General features: G+C 34.7%; 1 protein-coding gene across 1 annotated transcript in view; it reads right to left on the bottom strand.

Annotated features, from left to right (window-relative positions):
• TRPC7 (transient receptor potential cation channel subfamily C member 7) overlaps positions 1–6661 on the bottom strand; it is a 280328-nt gene extending 273667 nt beyond the window's left edge. The window contains exon 1 of the mRNA XM_074209695.1: positions 6432–6661. Coding sequence (XP_074065796.1) covers positions 6432–6661 — 230 coding nt within the window. The remainder of the gene's footprint in view (positions 1–6431) is intronic.
• Positions 6662–20422: the final 13761 nt, after the last annotated feature.

Genomic DNA, 20422 nt, shown 5'->3' with positions numbered 1-20422 from the left:
TAGCTATGTGATCTTGGGCAAGTCATTTAACTCCTTTGTCTTAAATAAATACAATTTTTTAAAAAAAAGTGAAAAAGGGAGAAAATTGTACCTTTTCCCAGTAAGAAGCGTTTCTAGGGTCACTTCCTTTTTTTGACTTAAAATGAAAGTGTTCCTATTCCTTTTAACATTATTTCATATTTCCCTTTCCTCTTGAAAAATTTCCCCTTAGATCTTAAAGGTAAGAAATAAGAGCTTCAATCCCTTGTTTTGACACTATATCATTGTGGAAAAGTAACTGGAAACTTAGGGCCATTTGCTTCAACCCCTTCATTTTCAAGATCAAGAAAATAGGTTTGGAAAGCTTAAGTGACTTGTCCAGAGTCAACTAGGTATTAAATGACAGAACTGGTTAATTGTTACAAGTTTAGCATTTTTCCTACTATTCCAGGCTACTTTTCTGAATTTAGTTTCTTTTTTAAAAATTAGAAATCATTATATTGGATCACTTACCTCTCATGATTGTTTATAAACCTTGAAATGTGAGTTCTGATTGTTGTAGAAGGCTCAAGGTCAGAATCTACTCTTCTGATTCTGATTCTGATTGAGTCATTTTGCCCCTGAGGAAAAACTGTTTAACTACACAGTGTGGTGATTTTTTTTCCATTTGCAAAAGAGCCTCTAAAGGAAGATATAAGAAGTAAAATGAGGAGTTGTAAAATTCTTTGAGAATTGAGAGCAGCAAATGTCTATCACATTCTAGAGTCAAATGCCAATCATGCCTCCTGAGTGTCAAGCCCCCCAAAAAGGAGAAAAGCCACAGGTTTTTTCCTCAACACATATTCCTACAAAAGCAATATTTGTCTGGTTAGTGTGATACTAAAGACAAGCTATAGCTTCAGAATTTATTCAGTTATTCACCAAACATTTATTAATCATCTACTATCTGTCATATACTGTGCTAAACACAAGGGATACAAAAAGAGGCAAAGGATAAGTCCTACCCTCAAGGAGTTTACAATCTAATGGGGGAAATATTACAGAGAGTAACATTAACTGATAAGTCCAACATAGTTCTTTTCTCAGTTTCATCCATTATTGACTGTTCCACTACTTCTCTACCTGGCTCTGATGATGGTGCACTCTTACTTTTCCTCCTCCCAGTCTAATATCTCTTTCACTGTATCTTTTAGGATATACCAAAAGTGTTCCCTAAGGCTGTCCTGGATCCTCTTCTCTTTTTAAACTTTTTTTTATGTAAACTCACTAGTTCCCATGGGTCTAATTATAATTTTATGCAAATGATTCCCAAATTTACATATTCAGTCAAATTATCTATTCCATTACTAATTGCATTCAGGGCATCTCTAATTTTTAACTAGACACTAAGTAAACTAAATAGCTTAGACCTATTTAGTTTAGATACAAAACTATATACTTCATATCCAGTTGATACTTCAAGCTGATGTTCCTCCCTAAACTAACATGTTCTCCATATGTACATAGGTTTATTGAATATCCTTCCACCCACCCAAATTTGTACCTCTAAAGACATTTCACTCTCCTTCATTCTTTACTACCATATGCAAGCAGTTACAATATCTTGTTAATTCTACTTTTACAATTCTCACATATCTCTTATTTGTTCTCTATCCACACAGTCACCATCATACTACAAGCCCTAATTATTTCTGGGCTATTACATAACTGGTTTCCCCTCCTCAAAGTCATCAGTAGTTATTATTATCTGTATAATGAAATGTAACTTCTTCATTTTTCTTTTAAAAACTCTTTATAGTCTAGTCCAAATCACATTTCCACAATGCAAGAAGGGAAAATGTGAAATAAATCTGAAAAGATATGGTTAATGTAGTATTAAACAAGCTTGTCTTTCTATATCACAACACTAGGCTTTTTTTATTTTTCTTATTTTAAAACTTTTCTCCCATCTACATGCAAAAGCAAGTTTCAGCATTTACTTCCAAATCCTTGATTTTCAATATTCTCCCTACTCCCCCCTTTGTGAAAGTAAGTTACTTGGTTCAGATTAAAAATGTATAGCCATGAAAAACATTACTCTAATAGTCATTTTGTAAGAGTAAATGTAAACATCCCCACAAAGAAAGAGAAACTTCAAGAAAAATAAAGTGAGGGGAAAAAAAGATACTTCAGTCTGCATTCAGATTGTCTTTTGATAGCTGTATTTTCCTCAATCCTATCCACCCAAACCCATTTATTCTATTCTCTCTCCCCTTTCACCCTATCCCTCCTCAAAAGTGTGCTGTGTTTTCCTCCTTTTCCCATGATCTTCCCTCTCTTCTATCACATACCACCCCCTCTCCCTCCCTGTCTCCCTTTCCCCATCTCTTTCTTCTCCTATTTTCTTCTAGGGTAAGATAAATGTCTATACTCAATCAAGTGTGAATGTTATTCTATCTCTGAGTTACTTCTGATTAAAGTAAGGCTCACTCAGCCTCCCCCTCATCTACCCCTCTTGCACTTCACAGCAAAAGCTATTTCTTGTGTCTTTTATGTGAAATAGCTTGCTCCATTCTATGTCTCCTTTCCCTTTCTCCCAGTACATTCTTTTTTTCCCCATTAACTACATCTTTTTGATATCTTATATCTTCAAATTCAACTCCCTCCTGTGCCTTGTCTATATTTAGTACTTCTAACTGCTCTAATAAATGAGAAGGTTCGTAGGAGTTATCAGTATCATCTTTTCATGCAGGAAATCAAACAGTTCAACATCAAGTTCCTCATGATTTGCCCTTCCCATCTACCCTATCTATGCTTCACTTGGGTTCCATATTTGAAGATCAAATTTTCTGTTCAGCTCTGGTTGTTTCATCAGTTAAGTTAAATGTACCCATTTAATTGAATGTCCATCTTTTCCCCTGAAAGAGTGTGTTCAGTTTTTCTGGGTAGTGGATTCTTGGTTGTAATTCAAACTCTTTTGCCTTCTGGAATATCATATTCCAAGCCCTACAAGCCCTCAATGTAGAAGCTGCTAAATCTTGTGTTATCTTAATGGTAACTTCATGATATTTGAATTATTTCTTTCTGAATGCTTGCAAAATTTTCTCCTTGACTTGAGAGTTCTGAAATTTGGCTATAATATTCCTAACAGTTTTCATCTTGATATATATTTCAGGAGGTAATTGGTGAATTCTTCCAATTTCTATTTTACCTTCTGCTTTTAGGATATCAGGTCAGTCTTCCTGCAGAATTTCTTGGAAAATTAAACTTAAGCTTTCGTTTTTAGTCATGACTCTCAGGTAATTCAATAATTTTTAAATTATCTCTCCTGAATCTGTTTTTCAGGCCAGTTTTTTTTCCAGTAAGATATTTCACAATTTCTTCTAGGATTTCATTCTTTTGGTTTTGTATTATTGTTTCTTGATTTATCACAAAGTCATCAGGTTTACTTAACTCCATTCTACATTTTAAGAAATTGTTTTTTTCAGAGAGCTTTTGTATCTCCTTTTCCACCTGGACAATTCTACTTTTTTAAAGCATTTTTACCCTCATTGGCCTTTGGGACTGTTTTTTCCATTTGACTCAAACTGGTTTTTAAGATTTTATTTTCTTCAGTATTTTTTTTTTTTGTATCTCCTTCATCAAGCTGTTGACTTGTTTTTTGGGAGTGTGTCACTCTTGTTTCTCTTCCCAATTTCTCCTCTGCTTCCCTTACTTGATTTTCAAATTTTTTTTTGAGTTCTTCCATAGTCTGTGACCTATTCATATTTTCTTGGAGGCTTTCAATTTAGAAGCTGTGACTTTAGGTTCTGAGTGTGTATTTTGATCCTCCACAAGACCAAAATTATTGTCTATGGTCATATTTTTTTCTTCTGTTGTTTGCTCATTTCCCCAGCCTATGACTTGATTTTAATTCTTTGTTAAAGTGGGATAATGCTTCCAGGGCAGAGGATGTACTGTCCCAAGCTTTTGAGGTTTTTTCAATTATTTTCAGGTATACCCTCTAGCAATCTGCAACTTCTCAGTTCCTCCAAAGTCTCAGGAGAGACTATGACTGACTACTCTCTTGGTTTGTGCTCTGCTCTGTGGATGACCACAAGCACTCCTTTCTGTCCTGGAACTGTGAAGAGGTCCCTGCTTTGCTCCAGGTAGTAAGTTCCACTGTGCTTCTGTTCCTCCTTCTGGGACTGGGGCCCCAGACTGAGACCTAGATCTGCGTATGGGTGAAGGAACAGAGTCCTGACTCAGGGATAGAAATGAGACCTCTGATATCTCCCCCTGATCCCCTTACCTTTTGTGAGCAGACTGCTCTGGAAGCAGTTGCCAGGTGGTTCCTTGCTGGAAGGTTCTCCAGGTCTGCTCCAGGTCCCTTGGGGGCAGGGTATGCTCTGAGGCCTGAACTGGACTGGGCTGTACTCTCACTCTGGTGTGGCAGAGTTTTCCTGCTGCTCTTCTAAGCAGTTCTTGTGGGAGGTCTGGAAACCACCATTGCTGTCATGGACCTAGCTGCCTCTAGGGATGCTTCTTATCTGTTCCTGTAAAACTGCAGCTGGCTCTCTCTGGCACAACCTGGGCATCAGACCCTTCCCATGAATCTTTCCAGTTGTCTTGAACTGTAAAATTGTTTCACTCAGTCTTTTTGTGAGTTCTGACACTCTACAATTTGGTTAGAGTCATTATTTAAAGATTTGGAGTGTTTTTGGGGAGAACTCAGACAAGTTCTTGCCTTTACTTCACCATCTTCATGTCTTTTTTTAACAGGATATTTGCCTTGCCTGATATGCACTCCCTCCTCAGCTCTGTCTTTTAAATTTCCTTCTATTGGATGCTAATATATTCTCTTTTGTACCTCAAAAGTATCTTGTTCTTACTTGACAGAGAACTTATTCGATCATCTTGGTAGTTTGTAAGTTCCTTGAGAACAGAGACTTTTAATAATTTGATTTTATATCTCCATGACCTAGGAGTGTTCTGTACCTAGTTATTGGTACTTAATGTTTTGGAAGAATAAAAGAGCTATGAGACAGAACAGTGGAATAAAGAAGAGGGTACTGACATAGATTATTCTAGTACTTACAAATAGAAAATAGATAGCCATGTTACCAAGTTGAGCAGTTATTCAATGAGAAGCTTATTTTCAGGGAATCTAAAAATTGGCCTCTGCCACACTGAATGAACAAAAAATAATTTATTGTTAACTATGTTTGAAATAGTCTGCTGAATATTAGGGATGAAGTAGAAAACAATGACACATTCTTTGCTCTTAAGCTCACACTCTAATTGAAAGAGACAATATATATGAAAGAAAGTTCAATGTTAAGACTAATGGAAAGACTTGGTAGAGAGGAAGACCAAGGGGATCCTTAGGCTTGATCATTAGGTCAGATATTAGGCCTGGGTATTCTGGGTGAGATAGATCCTGGGTAGACAATAAGGACTTAAGGTACTCAATCTTGTTCACTCAATCAGTAAACAAATATTTGTTTGTTAGTACTGATCACTGTATTAAGTGCTGAACATACTGTTTCCCTACCCCTCCCACCAAAGAAGGCAGACAGTACTTTTCTTAAAGGATTTCACATTTAAAATGGAAATGGAAACATGTAAATAACATGGCAAAAGTAGGATTCATTGGGGACAACTAGGTGGTACAGTGAATAGAGAACTGGGTTTGGAGTCAGAAAGACATCAATTCAAATCCAGTTTCAGAAACTACCTGTGTGACCCTAGACAAGTTACTTAACTCTTTATGCCTCAGTTTCTCATTATTAAGAGAAGGAAATGGCAAATCATTCTGGTATCTTTTCCAAGAAAACTACCAAAATAAGATCATGAAGAGTCAGACATGTCTGAAACTATTTGAACAAAAGGATACATACTCGGTGGAGCAGTGGAGGGGCAGCTAGGTGGCTCAATGGATAGAGCACCAGCCCTGGAATCAGGAGTACTTGAATTCAAATCCAGCCTGAGACGCTTAATAATAATCTAGCTGTGTGGCCTTGGGCAAGCAACTTAACTCCATTGCCTTTTAAAAAAAACAACTTAAAAAAAAGAATCAATGGAGGGATAGTTAGGTGGTACAGTGGGTAGAGCAATAGCCCTGGAGTCAGTAGGAACTGAGTTCAAACATGCCCAGTGACACTTAATAATCTCTTAGTTGTGTTACCTTTGGCAAATCACTTAACCCCATTATCTTGCAAAAACACATAAGAAACAAAACAAACAAATAAACAAAAAGAATCAATGGAAAGAACTTCCAAGATGGTAGAGTGAAATCATCCTTTAAGCTCTCCTGGTTTTCCCTCTGATACAACATGAATCAAACATCTTAACAGATTTTGTAGTAACAGAATCCACAAGAAAATGGAAAATAACATCTTCCAGCAAGGTCTGTCATGGGGGTGATATGAGTGCTCTCAGGGCAGAGAGCAGAGACCAAGTGCATAGGCATCAGGATGAGGCAGGGGACTAACCTGGGAACCTTAGTGGTAGGAAGAACGAAAATCTTTGCATTGTGCCTGGCAGGCAGTCTGGGAGATTTCCAGCAAGCTGCCCAGGATACCCATTCAGCCAGAATGTGACCGGTCTGGATGGTCCCTAACCAGGACTCCCTGTCATTCACAGAGGAATTCCTGACATTCCTCTGGGAGGGCCTGGTGTACCTCAGTTCAAAAAGCAGAGAAACAGTGCCAGGTGTTCTCATCTTTCCCAAAGGTCTCAGCTCTGACATTTCCAGCCCTGAGGGCCTATATCAGCAATTGAGATGCTTAGGGACAGCCCAGATCCAGCCCCAGGAATAGGGAGTGGGTAATTGAAATCTTCAACACAGACAATACAGAGAAAACTTCTGGTGTTCTTTACTGGTTGGTCCACTGAATAATGCCATGTAGTTCCTAACCACAGCAAGCAAGGCCTCTAGGGTTCTTAATATGAAAGTCTGCAAATCAAGTCCCTTCCCCACCACATGACTCTAGGGAAAGATAACAAATCCCCAAATGAGGAAAGGTCAGAGAAAAGCAGAGTCTATTGAAGTTAAGGTCAGAAAAGGAAGAATGTGGACCTTTAAAAGAGAATATGAATTGGTTTCTAGTTTAGAAAGACTTCTTAGAAGAGATCAGAAAGGAGTTGAAAAGTCAAATGGGAATTTGGGAAAAGAAATGTAAGAGAAAATTAACATAATGCAAGAGAAAATTAACATCTTGCAACAAAAAAAATGATAGAAGAAAAACACAGTTGGGATATGGAAAAGGTTAACAACTCCTTTAAAAATAGAATTGATCAAATGGAAAAGGAGATGCAAGAGCTAAATGGAGAAAATAATTCCTTGAAAAATAAATTGAGACAAATGGAAGCTAAATATTTTATGAGACACCAAGAGTCTGTTAAACAAAATTTAGGAAAATGAAAAAAGAGAAGATAATATAAAATATGTCACTGGTAAAACAACTGGCCTGGAAAATAGATCTAGAAGAGACAATTTAAGAATCAAAGGACTGCCTGAGAACCATGATCAAATAAAAAGAACCTGGATAGCATTCTTCAGGAAATAGTGAAGGAAAAAGTGCCCTGATATGCTGGAACCAGAGGGTAAAATATTCTCTGAAAGAATTTCAATCACCTATTGAAAGTGATCCCAAATGAAAACATCAAGGAATATTATGGCCAAACTCCAGAATTATCTGGTTAAGGAGAAAATCCTGCAAGTGGATAGAAAGAATCAATTCAAATATCAAAGAACAAGGATTATACAGGACTAGCTGCAAGAACATTTAAGAATCAAAGGGCCTGGAATATGATATTCCTGAGAGCAAGGGAGCTTGGATTTCAGCCAAGGGGAAATGATGTCTATTTAATGAAATAGGGTTAATTATATCACATGAAGAGGGACAAAGGATCTATTGCAATAGAGGAAAGAAGGGAGGGAGGGAGAATTGCTTGGATCTTACTGTCATTGGGTTTGGCTTAAAGAGGGAATAGCACATACATTCAATTTGGTTTAGAAATTTATCTTACCCTCCAAGTATTAGGAGAAGAAAGGGGAAAGGGAAATGGAAGGAAGAAGGACTAAAGGGAAAAGGGAAGAAAAGGGAGGATGGTTGATAGAAGGAGGAAGGAGGGATAGATTGAAGGAGGTTATTTTTAGAAGCAATATACTGGTGAGGAAGGATAGGCTGAAAGGAGGGGAAAAAGTACAAATGGAGGGATGAAAAGATGAAGGGTAATAGTAATTATAACTGGGAATGTGAATTGGGTGAACCATCCCATAAAATGGAGTTGGAAATCACAGTGGATTAAAAGCAGAATCTTATAGCATGCTACTTACAAGAAACACATTTGAAGCAGAGAAATACACTCAGGTAAAAGGCTGGGGGGAAAATAGATTATGCTTCAGTTGAAAAGAAAAAAGCAGGGGTAGCAATACTTATCTCAGACATGGCAATTGCAAAAAAGAAATCTCATTAAAAGTGAAAAGGGAAAACTACATTCTCCTAAAAGATACCATAGACAATGAACTAATTGGTGAAATATGCACCAAGTGGATAGCATCCAAATTCTTGGAGGAGAAAGTAAATGAGTTACAGGAAGACATAGAAAGCAAAACTTCAGCGATGGGGAACTGCAACCTCTCTCCCTCGGAATTAGATAAATCTTTTTAAAAATTTTTTTATTCTTATTTTTATTATATAAATATTTTATTTATTTTCTAATTATATACAATAGTAGTTTCTACCTATTATTGTTTGGGTAAGGTTTCACATTTTACAATTTTCCCCCCATCCTCTCTTCCTTCCCCCTTTCCCTCCACAGAGGGCAATCTGGTAATCTTTACATTGGTTCTATGCTATGCATTGATCAAAATTGAATGTGCTGAGAGAAAAAAAATATCCTTGAAGAAGAAATAAAATATTAGACATAAATAAATTATGTAGTACATAAGACAACTTTTTTTTTAAATTGAAGGTAATAATCTTTGGTCTTTGTTTAAAGTTTACAATTCTTTCTTTGGATACTGATGGTATTCTCTGTCTCAGATACACTAAAATTAACCCTGATTATTGCACTGTTGGAATGAGCAAGTCCATTAAGGTTGATCATCACCCCCATGTTGCTGTTAGAATGTATAATGTCTTTCTGGTTCTACTGATTTTGCTCAGCATCAATTCATACAAGTTTTTCTAGGCTTCTCTGAAATCTCATCTCTCCTGATTTCTTTTTTATCTCCTGATTTCTAATGGAACAATAGTGTTCCATTACATACATATACCATAATCTGTTTATCCATTTCCCAATTGATGGACATCCCCTTCAATTCCGATTCTTTGCCATTACAAACAGAGCTGCTATGACTATTTTTGTAGAAGTGATATTTTTATCCTTTTTTTCCATGATCTCTTCAGGTTAAAGGTATAGAATTAGATAAATGTAATTATAAAAATAAACAAGAAGGAAGTTAAGGAGGTCTAAGAAAACTTAGATGTGATAAGCCTCAAGATAATTGAATGGGAATACAAAGGAGTATCTTTCTTTCTGCATTACATGGTAACTACAAAAAAATTGACCATGTATTAGGACATATAAATCTCATAATCAAATACAGAAAGACAGAACTATGCATCCTTTTTAGCTCATGGTGTAATAAAAATCATGTGTAATTAAGGACCATAGTGAGATAGACCTTAAATTAATTGGAAACTAAATAACCCAAGTATAAAAAATGACTGAATCAAACAATAAATCATAGAAAGAATTAATAATTTTAACTAAGAGAAGGACAATAAGAGACAACATACCAAAACTTATGGGATATAGTCAAAGCAGTTATTAGAGGAAAATTATATCTCTTAATGTTTACATGAATAAAAATAATGAAAAAGGAGATTAATGAATTGGAAATGCAATTTAAAAAGTTAAAGAAAGAAATAATTAAAAGTACTCAAGTATCAAATAAGAAATTCTGAAAATTAAAGAGGAATTATTAAAATCAAAAGTAAGAAAACTATTGAACTAATAAATAAGACAGTTTTTTTAAAAGCGATAAAATAGATAAACCTTTGGTTAATTTGATTAAAAAAGAAAGAAGACGGGGTAGCTAGGAGGCGCAGTGGATAGAGCACTGGCTCTGGAGTCAGGAGAACCTGAGTTCAAATCCGGCCTCAGACACTTAATAATTACCTAGCTGTGTGGCCTTGGGCAAGCCACTTAACCCCATTGCCTTGCAAAAAAATAAAGAAAGAATGAAAGAAGACCAAATGACCAGAAACAAAAATGAAAAAGATAAATTTGCTACAAATGAGGAAGAAATTAAAGTAACAATTCAGAATTATTTGGTTGAACTATATGCCAATAAATTTGATAATCTAAGTGAAATAGATGAATATTTACAAAATATAAATTTCCCAGCTTAAAAAAAGAGGAAATAAAACAACCCCATTTCAGAAAAAAATTGAAAGTCAATGAACTCCCTAAGAAAAAATCTCCAGGGACAGATGGATTCACAAGAGAGTTCTACCAACCATTCAAAGAATAATTTATTTATTTATTTTTTGGTTTTTGCAAGGCAATGGAGCTAAGTGACATGCCCAAGGTCACACAGCTAGGTAATTATTAAGTGTCTGAGGTTGGATTTTAACTCAGGTCCTCCTGACTCCAGGGCCAGTGCTCCATCCACTGTGCCACCTAGCTGCCCCCATGCAAAGAACAATTAGTTCCAATTCTTTATAAACTAATTTAAAAAAATAGATGAAGGAGTACTGCCAAATTCCTTCTCTGACAATATCTAAACTATGAAGAGTTAAAACTGAGAAAGGAAATTTTAAACCAATTTCCAGAGTGAATATGGATGCAAAAATTTTAAATAAAATATTAATAAAGCTATATTTGTACCAGGAATGCAGGGTAGGTTTAATAATAGGAAAATTCTCAGCATAAGTGACCAAATCAATAAGAAACTAAACAGAAATCTCAATAGATGCTGCAAAATGACAAAATGCAGTACCCATTCTTATTAAAAACAATAGAAAGCAGAGGAATAAATGAAATGTTCCTTAAAATGATAAGCAGTATCTATCTAAACCAATCAACAATTTATTATATGTAATGGGGATAAGCTAGAAGCATTCCCAATAAGATCAAGAATGAAGCAAGGATATCCATCATCACCACTATTGTTCAATATTGATTTAGAAATATTAACTTTAGCAATAAGAGAAGAAAAAGAAATTGAAGGAAATATCATATATCTTTTCAGATATATGATGGTATACTTACAGAACCTTAGGAAATCATCTAAAAAAACTGCTGGAAACAGCAAATTTAGCAAAGTTACGGGACATAAAATAAACCCTATCCCTAATCCTCAATGTTTCTATATATTAATATCAATATACAGCAGCAAGAGATAGAGAAATCCCATTTATAATCACTAAAGACAACATAAAATACTTAGGAGTCTATTTGCCAAGGCAGACTCAGAAACTATATGAAAACAGATCTAAAACACTTTCACAGAAATAAAATCTGATCTAAAGAACTGGGGAAATGTCATTGTTCGTGGGTAGGCCGAACTAACATAATCAAGACAACAATTCTACCTAAATTAAGTTACTTATTCAGTGCCATATCAATCAAACTTCCAAAAACTTACTTTAATGAGCTATAAAAAATTCATATGGAGGAACAAAGGTCAAGAATGTCAAGGGAATTAATGAAAAAAAGATACAAAGGAAGATAGCCTAGCCATGCTAGATCTAAAATTCTATTATAAAACATCAGTCATCAAAATTGTTTGGTACTGGTTAAGAAATAGAATGGTGGATCAGTAGAATATATTCATGCAAAAGAAACAGTAGTAAATGACTATAATAATCTATTGTTTGAAAAACCCGAAGACTCCAGCTTCTGGATTAAGAACTCACGCTTTGATAAAAATTTCTGGAAAAACTGGAAGAAGTATGGTAAAAACTAGGCATAGACCAACATCATATACTCTATACGATGGTAAGTTTGAAATGATCCAGGATTTAAAAATAAAGATAATGTTATAAATCAATTAGGAATACAAGAAATGGTTTACATGTCAGATCTATGGAAAGGGGAGTAGTTTCTGAACAAAGAAGAGTTAGAGAATATTAAATGCAAATTGGATGGTTTTTTTTAGGTTTTTGCATGGCAAATGGGGTTAAGTGGCTTGCCCAAGGCCACACAGCCAGGTAATTATTAAGTGTCTGAGGCTGGATTTGAACCCAGGTACTCCTGACTCCAGGGCTGGTGCTTTATCCACTGTGCCACCTAGCTGCCCCAAATTGGATGATTTTTGATAACATTAAAGTAAAAAGGATTTGCACAAACAAAATCCTGCAACCAAAATTAAGAGAAATATATTATGTCAGAAACCAATTTTTACAACTAGTGTTTCTGACAAAGGACACATTTCTAAAATTTATAAAGAACTGATTAAAATTAAGAAAAAACCCAAATCAATCCCCAATTGGCAGAGGATATGGAAAGGCAATTCTAAGATGAAGAAATCAAAGCTATTTATCGTCTTATGAGCAATTATTCTAAATCATTATTGATTAGAAAAATGCAAACTGAAAATCATTTGATTTGCCACCTCACACTTATCAGATTGACTAATATGACTGGAAAGGAAAATGATCAGTGTTAGAGGGAATATGGGAAAAAACTAGGACACTCAAACATTCTTGGTGAAGTTGGGAACTGATCCAAACTTTCTGGAGAGCAATCTGGAATTATGGCCAAAGAACTATAAAACTATGATATCCTTTGTTCTAGCAATACTACTACTAGGTCTGTATGTGGAAGAGATTATGATAAAGGACAGAAGTCCCACATGTACTAAATTATTCATAGTTCTTTTGTTATTGCAAGGAATTAGAAATTGAGGGGATGTCCTTCAAATGGGGAATGACTGAACAAATTGTGGTATATGTAAGTGACAGAACACTATTGCTCCATAAGAAATCATGAAGGATAGAATTTCAGAAAAGCCTGGAAAAACTTACATGAATTGATGCTGAATGAAATGAGCAGAACCATAAGAAAATAGTTAACTGTGATGGATTTGTTCATTTCATCAATATAATAATCAAAGACAATTTTGTAGCATGCAAGCTGAAGGACTGGTCTTGTTTGTTTGTTAATTAATTAATTTTTATTTAAGGCACTGGGTTTGAGTGACTTGCCCAAGGTCACACATCTAGGTAATTATTAAATGTCTGAGGCCAAATTTGAACTCAGGTCCTCCTGACTCCAGGGTCAGTGTTCTATCCACTGCACCACCAAGCTGCCCCTCAAAGACAATTTTAAAAGACTTGTATTGGACAATACCATCCATATCAGAGAAGGATTTATGGAATTTAAATGTAGACCAAAACTTATTATCTCCAATTTTAAAATGTTGTCTTATATATTATTTCATTTTTATGTTTCTAATCATTTTTCTTCTATTTGGATTTGAATCTTCTCTAAAACATGATCAATATAGATCTATGTTTAACATATTTGCAAATGTATAGCCTTTATTAGATTGCTTTCTGATGGGGGGAAGGGAGGAAGGGAGAAAAATGTAAAACTCAAACCCTTTCAAAAACTGATTAGTAAGAACAGTCATGGCATGTAGTTGGAAACTGAACTAAAATTTAAAAATAAGAATATCAAGTCCCACATTTTATAAAACCATTGTTACTAAATTGTAAGGTATGTGGAAGAAAAGTGTTAAAAAAGTAGGAAGTTTGTGAAGTGCTTTACAAAACAGACAACTTTATATCTAATTCTAGATGGAGTACAGAGCCACTGTGATTTTCATAATGAAGTGACATGGTTGGACCTATGCTTTAGAAAAATCATTTTGGAAGCTGAGTAAAAGAAGGATTAAATTCAAATTTAATTAATGGATAAGCAGATTAATATAATAGTTCAGAATTCAGGTGATAAGACCCTAACATAGGAAATTGTGGTTGTAAAGAAGGAAATATAGAAATATATCTGTGAGATGTATAAGAAGAAATGCCTAGATTTGGCAATGAGGAGTTGAGGATAGGTTCCTTATTAACAGAAATACGGAAATTGGAATCAGTAGAGGGTTTATATGGAAAGAAGATTTGAACATGTTACATTTGAGATGCTTATGGGATACAGTTCAAAATATCAAAGTAGTTGGTGATGTGTGACTATAGCTCAGAAAAGACAAGGGAGATAGATAGATCGATAGGCAGACAGACAGATGATAGATTTGAGAATTATTTTCATAGGTATGATTACATACATGAAAACTGATGATATCATTAAGTATAAATAGTAAAGAATGGAAAAAGAAGAGACTCTAGAGTAGAACCTTGGGGACACCCACTATCAGTGGGCATTATATGGATCAAAACTAGCAAAAAGGCAGAATATTGACCAGACACGTTGGTGGAAAACTAAAAGAAATTAAGGTCATGAATTCTGAGAGGGGTCAATATGCAAGAGAAGAGATTGACTAATAGTTTCAAATGCTGTAGAGAGATTAGGAAGGATGATGATGGAGAAAAGATAAATAGATTAATCAATTAAGAGATCATTGATAACTTGGAAAGGGCAGTTGAAGTAATGACATTTAAGGACAGATTACAGAAGGTTTAGAAATTAGTGAAAGAAGAAGAAGAAGAAGAAGAAGAAGAAGAAGAAGAAGAAGAAGAAGAAGATGAAAAACCAATTTTAGATGACTTTCTCAAGCAGTTTAGCCATGAAAGGAATATGACTAACTGGAAAAATGGGGATTAATAAGGTTGGTTTTTTTAGGGGGGGTATGTGAGAAAGTCAGGGAAAGTCAATGGAGAAGAATATGCACACAGTAAATATATACATATATGTATGAGAGAGAACAATTATGGTGACAATGTATGGGAGAAAGGAGGAGTGGATGGGTTCAAGGGTACATGTAAAATACTTTAATGTTGACAAGGAGAAAGAGACTCTTCTTTGGAGAAAAGAAGTTAATTCATGGAATAATGGAAGTAGGAGAGAATTAATAAATGGAGTGAATGGATATCATGATGAAGATTAAGATCTGGTCATAAGGCATAGATAAATTTAGAATAAAACATATGATTAGATAGGAAATTTTGATATTCTTGAACATGAAAGTTGTAATTATTATAAAATAAGGGATATTTATGGTGATTTATTTCTGCCTTTATTAAGCATATGGAAAAAAACTGTTTCAGTTAGACAAAGTATGTGACTGGGAAATAATCCTAAACTTGTAAAGTGTCAGGAAAACAAAGCTATTCAATACAGAGCAGTAACTTCTATGTATGTTTCTGCCATGTCTGATACACTGCTTGGGTTCTCTGGTCTCTGTTTCAAAACTAATTATGGAGTTCAGAATGCAAAATGGTTTCTTTTAAAAAATGTAATTGGCCTTTGATTGCACTTTTTAAAAATATTTTTCTTAAAAAGGTACTTTGAATTTAAATGATTTTATTTGCATATGTTATTGAGATAATGAGTGATCAGACTCATCAAACATCTTCATTAAAATAGTGTGCTTTTTATCACTGAGAAATGCATACATTGACATTTCATGTCATTGAAAAGAAATGTTCCAGGAGAGGCAAAATTGTATGTTTAGAGAAAGACTGATTATTAAACTCCTTTCTTGATCCTTCAGTTGCTATTTTTAGCTCACTGCCTTGACAGATGCATCATGCAGTTTGAACAGGGGTCAGACTTCAGTGATCCATGAAAAGTGTGAATTCTCTACTGTAAATCCAACTGCTCACAAACACAATTACAGAATACTTTCTAGAGAGGTATTTTAGTTAATCACTGGCAAAGATAGGAATAGCAGATTAACATTATTTCTTCTCAAATCCTAAATCAAATCTCATAACAAAATATCTCTGTGAGTACCTTCTAGTTTAACAAAACACTGCCAGAAACTCAGTTACTTCTACACATTAAGAAAACAACAACCCAACATACAATGGATATATAGAAGGAACAAAAAGAATACTACTTCAGGGAAAGATATTTTCCCCTCTGACTGGAATAAAAGGGGGTAGTGAGTTAGGAAGCAAAAGTTTTGTTTTCAAGTCCTGACCATCTACTCCATGACCTTGAGCAAATAATTTCAATTTCTGGGCTCTGTTTCCTCATTTGTATATAATGGGGGAATAAATTCTCTCCTTTATACCTTAAAAAGGGTTAAGGGTAAGGATCAAAGGAGTTAGTACACTTCAAAGAGACTTTGAAAACGCTAAAACAGGTGAAAGGATTTTTGTGTGTAGATCATTCTATGCTCTAATCAAGAATTACACATTCATCTGATTTTTCCCAAATTAGATAATATTTGTTAAGTACTTTTGTGGCACTGAACCCATAGGTAGTGCTCAAAAAATGTTTATTTCCTTCTATTCCCCATCCTGAATAACTTTTTCTTGAATTTTGATCATTTGGATTATATTTAACTTTTTTCCTCAAAATGTAGTCATTAAAGAAGATTAAATGGGTAAAAGTTCAGTATCTTGTTCCATACAGATTATAGGAGGCAAGGGACTATTAATTTTTCATTATTACCATTTGCCCATACTTGCTTATTTTCTTGCCTGGTCATAAGATCTATTATATATTAAATCTTTGAATATATTAACATCTTTGAATCCCTAGGGAGCAACTTGAAGGAATTACTAACCTATTTTTACTACAATGTCACTAAGGTTAATGACTATAGAGAGTTAATTCAACTTCAGAGTCAAATAGCTTATTTCCAAGAAGAATTTTATTCAAACTTTATATTATGTCATGATAAAATTTACTCATTTCAGTGAAAATAACTGTCAACTAACTTCATGCAAGATTTTGTGGCATTACTTTTTAGTAATATGTATGGTTTTGTATACAATAATTGACTATGCCTTTTATACTATTGCATAATATACCCAAACCATATTGTTCTTTAGAGGGAACAAACTTTTCAATAACAAACCAGTAATCAATCAGATTAATTCTAATGTGATAATGAAAGTCTCACATTGCAATTAATTTTCAGTGAATTTTGAATTTCTTTTATATTATGCTATTATTACTATCCAATTCTGTTATGACAGGTTATAATTTTCTATACTATCTTACATTGATTCTGAATATCTAATGCTACTGGATGCTATTGTTTGACACCATCAGTGATATTTTTCTCTTCCCCTAGAAAAGTGAATATTTTTAAGAGGATAGGTTGTTACTTTTAAGAATTTTTTTTATCAGTGCTTCTTCATCTATGTTATGCATTATTTGTGTTACACAAATGTTAGAATATTTTGAAAAACTCATTTCTGATTTTCTTGCACATGAATCTGGAACACTTGCAGTACATGTTTACTACTAAAGCTGGAAAATTCATTATATGGAATGATTTCAAAGACTCATTTTAACATTCAAATCCTTTGATAATCTTTCCAAACCATTATGGTTTTCACTGAACAGAATATAAGGAAAAACTTGGGAGTGAGCATATAATATCAAGAATGGAGAAATGGCTGCCCAATACAGGAAGCAGTACTAAAAAACATGAAAATTATGATATTTACTGAATAGATTATCACCTCTTTGACTTCTAAACTAAGATAAGATAGGGATTTTGCAATTCTTCTACTTAAGTCTATGAATATTTCTTATTTATGATTTTTTTTTTGTTGGTGCTTTGGTAACACAGGATTGGGAGTTGGAGAGGGAGATGAGGTTTCTAAAGTAATTGTGATTATAGAAACATAATCAGGATATGGTGATATTGAATACTGCTTAATAACTAAAACAGTGTCATTGTGAAAATACTCCCATGGAAGAAGTTTACATGCTATATTGAACGGTTCTGGTTTTAACAGATGTTCATTCATAAATCTGATTTAGTCCGGGCTGCCTCTAGTCCGGTGTCCTGAGGGGAGGGGGAGCTTCCAGTAGGTGGCGTTCAAAACCTGAGGCATGCAGATTATCTCAATCATTTTAGTTTCTCTCACATCTTTCCCCACCCGCAATTGTTTAAGTATGTTAAACATACAGTAATTGATAGTGTTATTCTGATTGTGTCTATTTTTCAAATGATATTTGAAAACTCCAAACCTTAACAGGAAAATTTCACACCTAGACTGCCAAGCCCCAAAACAAGGTTCTCCCTACACTTATTAACAGTGTCATTTTTGAACTGGAAAGTGAGGCACAGAGCAGACCTTTTAAAAACGAGGAGAAAGCCCGTCCTTTTCTTTCTTTCATCTGTAGTGTTATTGGGTAGTCACTCTTTGTAATTTCTTTTCTTCCACCCCTTACCTTTTATTCTTACTTTAAGACATAAAGATGCTCAAGTGCAAGGGTGGAAAGATAAGATATAAGCACACACTTTCGTAGGTAATAACTATGCAAGCGTAGCAAGGCACTCTCATCATTGATTTGTATATCCTTATATGACTTAGTAAACTTAGGCAGTTTTAATATATAATTTTTAAAAAAGGTCCCTTCGCCACATGAATAATCCTGCTTTAAGGAATTACATCTTAAAAATCATGGCACAAAATCTGAACTTTAGTCCCCAATTTTGTTTTAAAAAATTCCCCCTGAAATATGAATTGGATAGAATCAGAAAATCTTACATTGATGTTCACGGATTCGGGGTATTATTCCTTCTCTAGATTGCTGGAATCCGGATCTGAGCTCAGGGAATCAGGCTTCCCATGGGTGGTGACCGTGGAAGTGCCGCTGTCCGTAGTGCTGAACTAGAGCTCCGGGAAGGTTAGAAAACCCGAGTTGAGGCTGTGAAGACCTGTTCGTCTTTGTCCTGCGAATGTAATGATTCCGCCTTATGAGAAAGACCCAGGTTGTGGTTTTTTTTTTTTATTATTAATCCAGGGAAAATTTTCCAAGAAACATGACGGAGGTGACTCTCTGGAGGAAGAATCGTGTGTGAGACTGGCATGTGGTGTTGTGATAGGTTGTGTATTTTCCCCACAGTCTGCTGCTTTGGAAAGGAGCAACTCTCTCTCTCTCTCTCTCTCTCTCTCTCTCTCTCTCTCTCTCTCTCTCTCTCTCTCTCTCTCTCTCTTTCTCTCTCAGCAGCATATCCCCCAAACTCATATTTATGTAAGACAACAAAGAGTACTTATCAAATTCTGGGGAAAAATAAATAAAACAGGTATGAGCTGTTTTCCTACTTGTTGGGATTTTTTTGTTGTTGCTTGTGATGAATTTTTGTTTTTGAAGCTAGGAGTTGGGAAAAGAAAAAAAACAGTGGATTAAAAAAAATAATGTCCCATAAAATGCTTTAAAGTCACTACCACATCTTGTTTACTATGATTGACCTACTTCCAACTTTATACTGCCTGTTTGATTGCATTTTGATTCTTTCTCATCATTTTCTATTCAAATGGTGAATAAGAGAAAGAATGGTCATTATTTAAAATAAAAATAACCATCCATCTATAACTTAAGTTTTTGTTAAGCAAAAGTGCTTCTTAAGAGCAATTCTTCCACTTCCATTTCTTCCATTACAGCCACTGCTATCTTACAGTACCTGGGCCCCCCTTTTTACCTTAATATGGGGTTATCATTGCATATAAAAGTTTCACTTGATATTAAGCAGCTCTCTAGGACTCTATAAAATAAATTGGGCTATTTTTTATTCTTTGAAATCTATTCACTAACACATAAGTGGCACCTGTTAAAGGCAGTATCTGTATGAATGTAGTCTCTGATGAAAGAGTTTGACTAAAGTGCATCTTGCAGAGACATTTGGGGTTTATATGTTAAATCCTAGTCAACATTGATCTCACTGGCTAGTTAATATATAGCTAGATAGTTCTCTGTAGTAAAGAAGGCTTCACTGTCAGAAAATGACAGCAATATATTTTATTCTTTTTAGTATTTACCAAGGCTTTCTAGTGTTTCCTGATGCTCTGTACTGGATAGTAAGAAGTGAAACCAGTTTTCTCTAAGGGAAAATTATTATTTCTTTACAGAAGTTATTTAAAATCCCCCCCAACAACATTAATTTCACAATGACTGTAATCCTCTCTAAGTTCTGAGTATATGTAGTATGATTTATAGAGCCTGAAGTGAATATGAAATAATAAAGTAGCCACTTATACAACAGAGTATGAAATAGGAAGCCATTTCTTACATATTAAGTCAACCTGCATTTATTAATCACTTACTATGTGCTAGGTACTATGCTAAGTATATGGCAAAAAAACAGGTTTTTGCTCTCAAGGAACTCATAGTCCAATGGGAGAGACAATAAAGCAAGCAATTATTAACAAACAAGATATATTCAAGGTAGGTAAGAGATGATCTCAGAGGGAAGGAGAACTGAGTAAAAACTTATTTTTTTTTTAGTTTTTTGTAAGGCAAATGGGGTTAAGTGACCTGCCCAAGGCCATATGGCTAGGTGATTATTAAGTGTCTGAGGCTGGACTTGAAC

The sequence above is a fragment of the Macrotis lagotis genome, chromosome 1 (assembly GCF_037893015.1).
Source record: "Macrotis lagotis isolate mMagLag1 chromosome 1, bilby.v1.9.chrom.fasta, whole genome shotgun sequence".
NCBI classification, from domain to species: Eukaryota; Metazoa; Chordata; class Mammalia; order Peramelemorphia; family Peramelidae; genus Macrotis; species Macrotis lagotis.
Note: the sequence above shows the minus strand (reverse complement) of the source record. Positions and strands in the feature narration are given on the sequence as shown.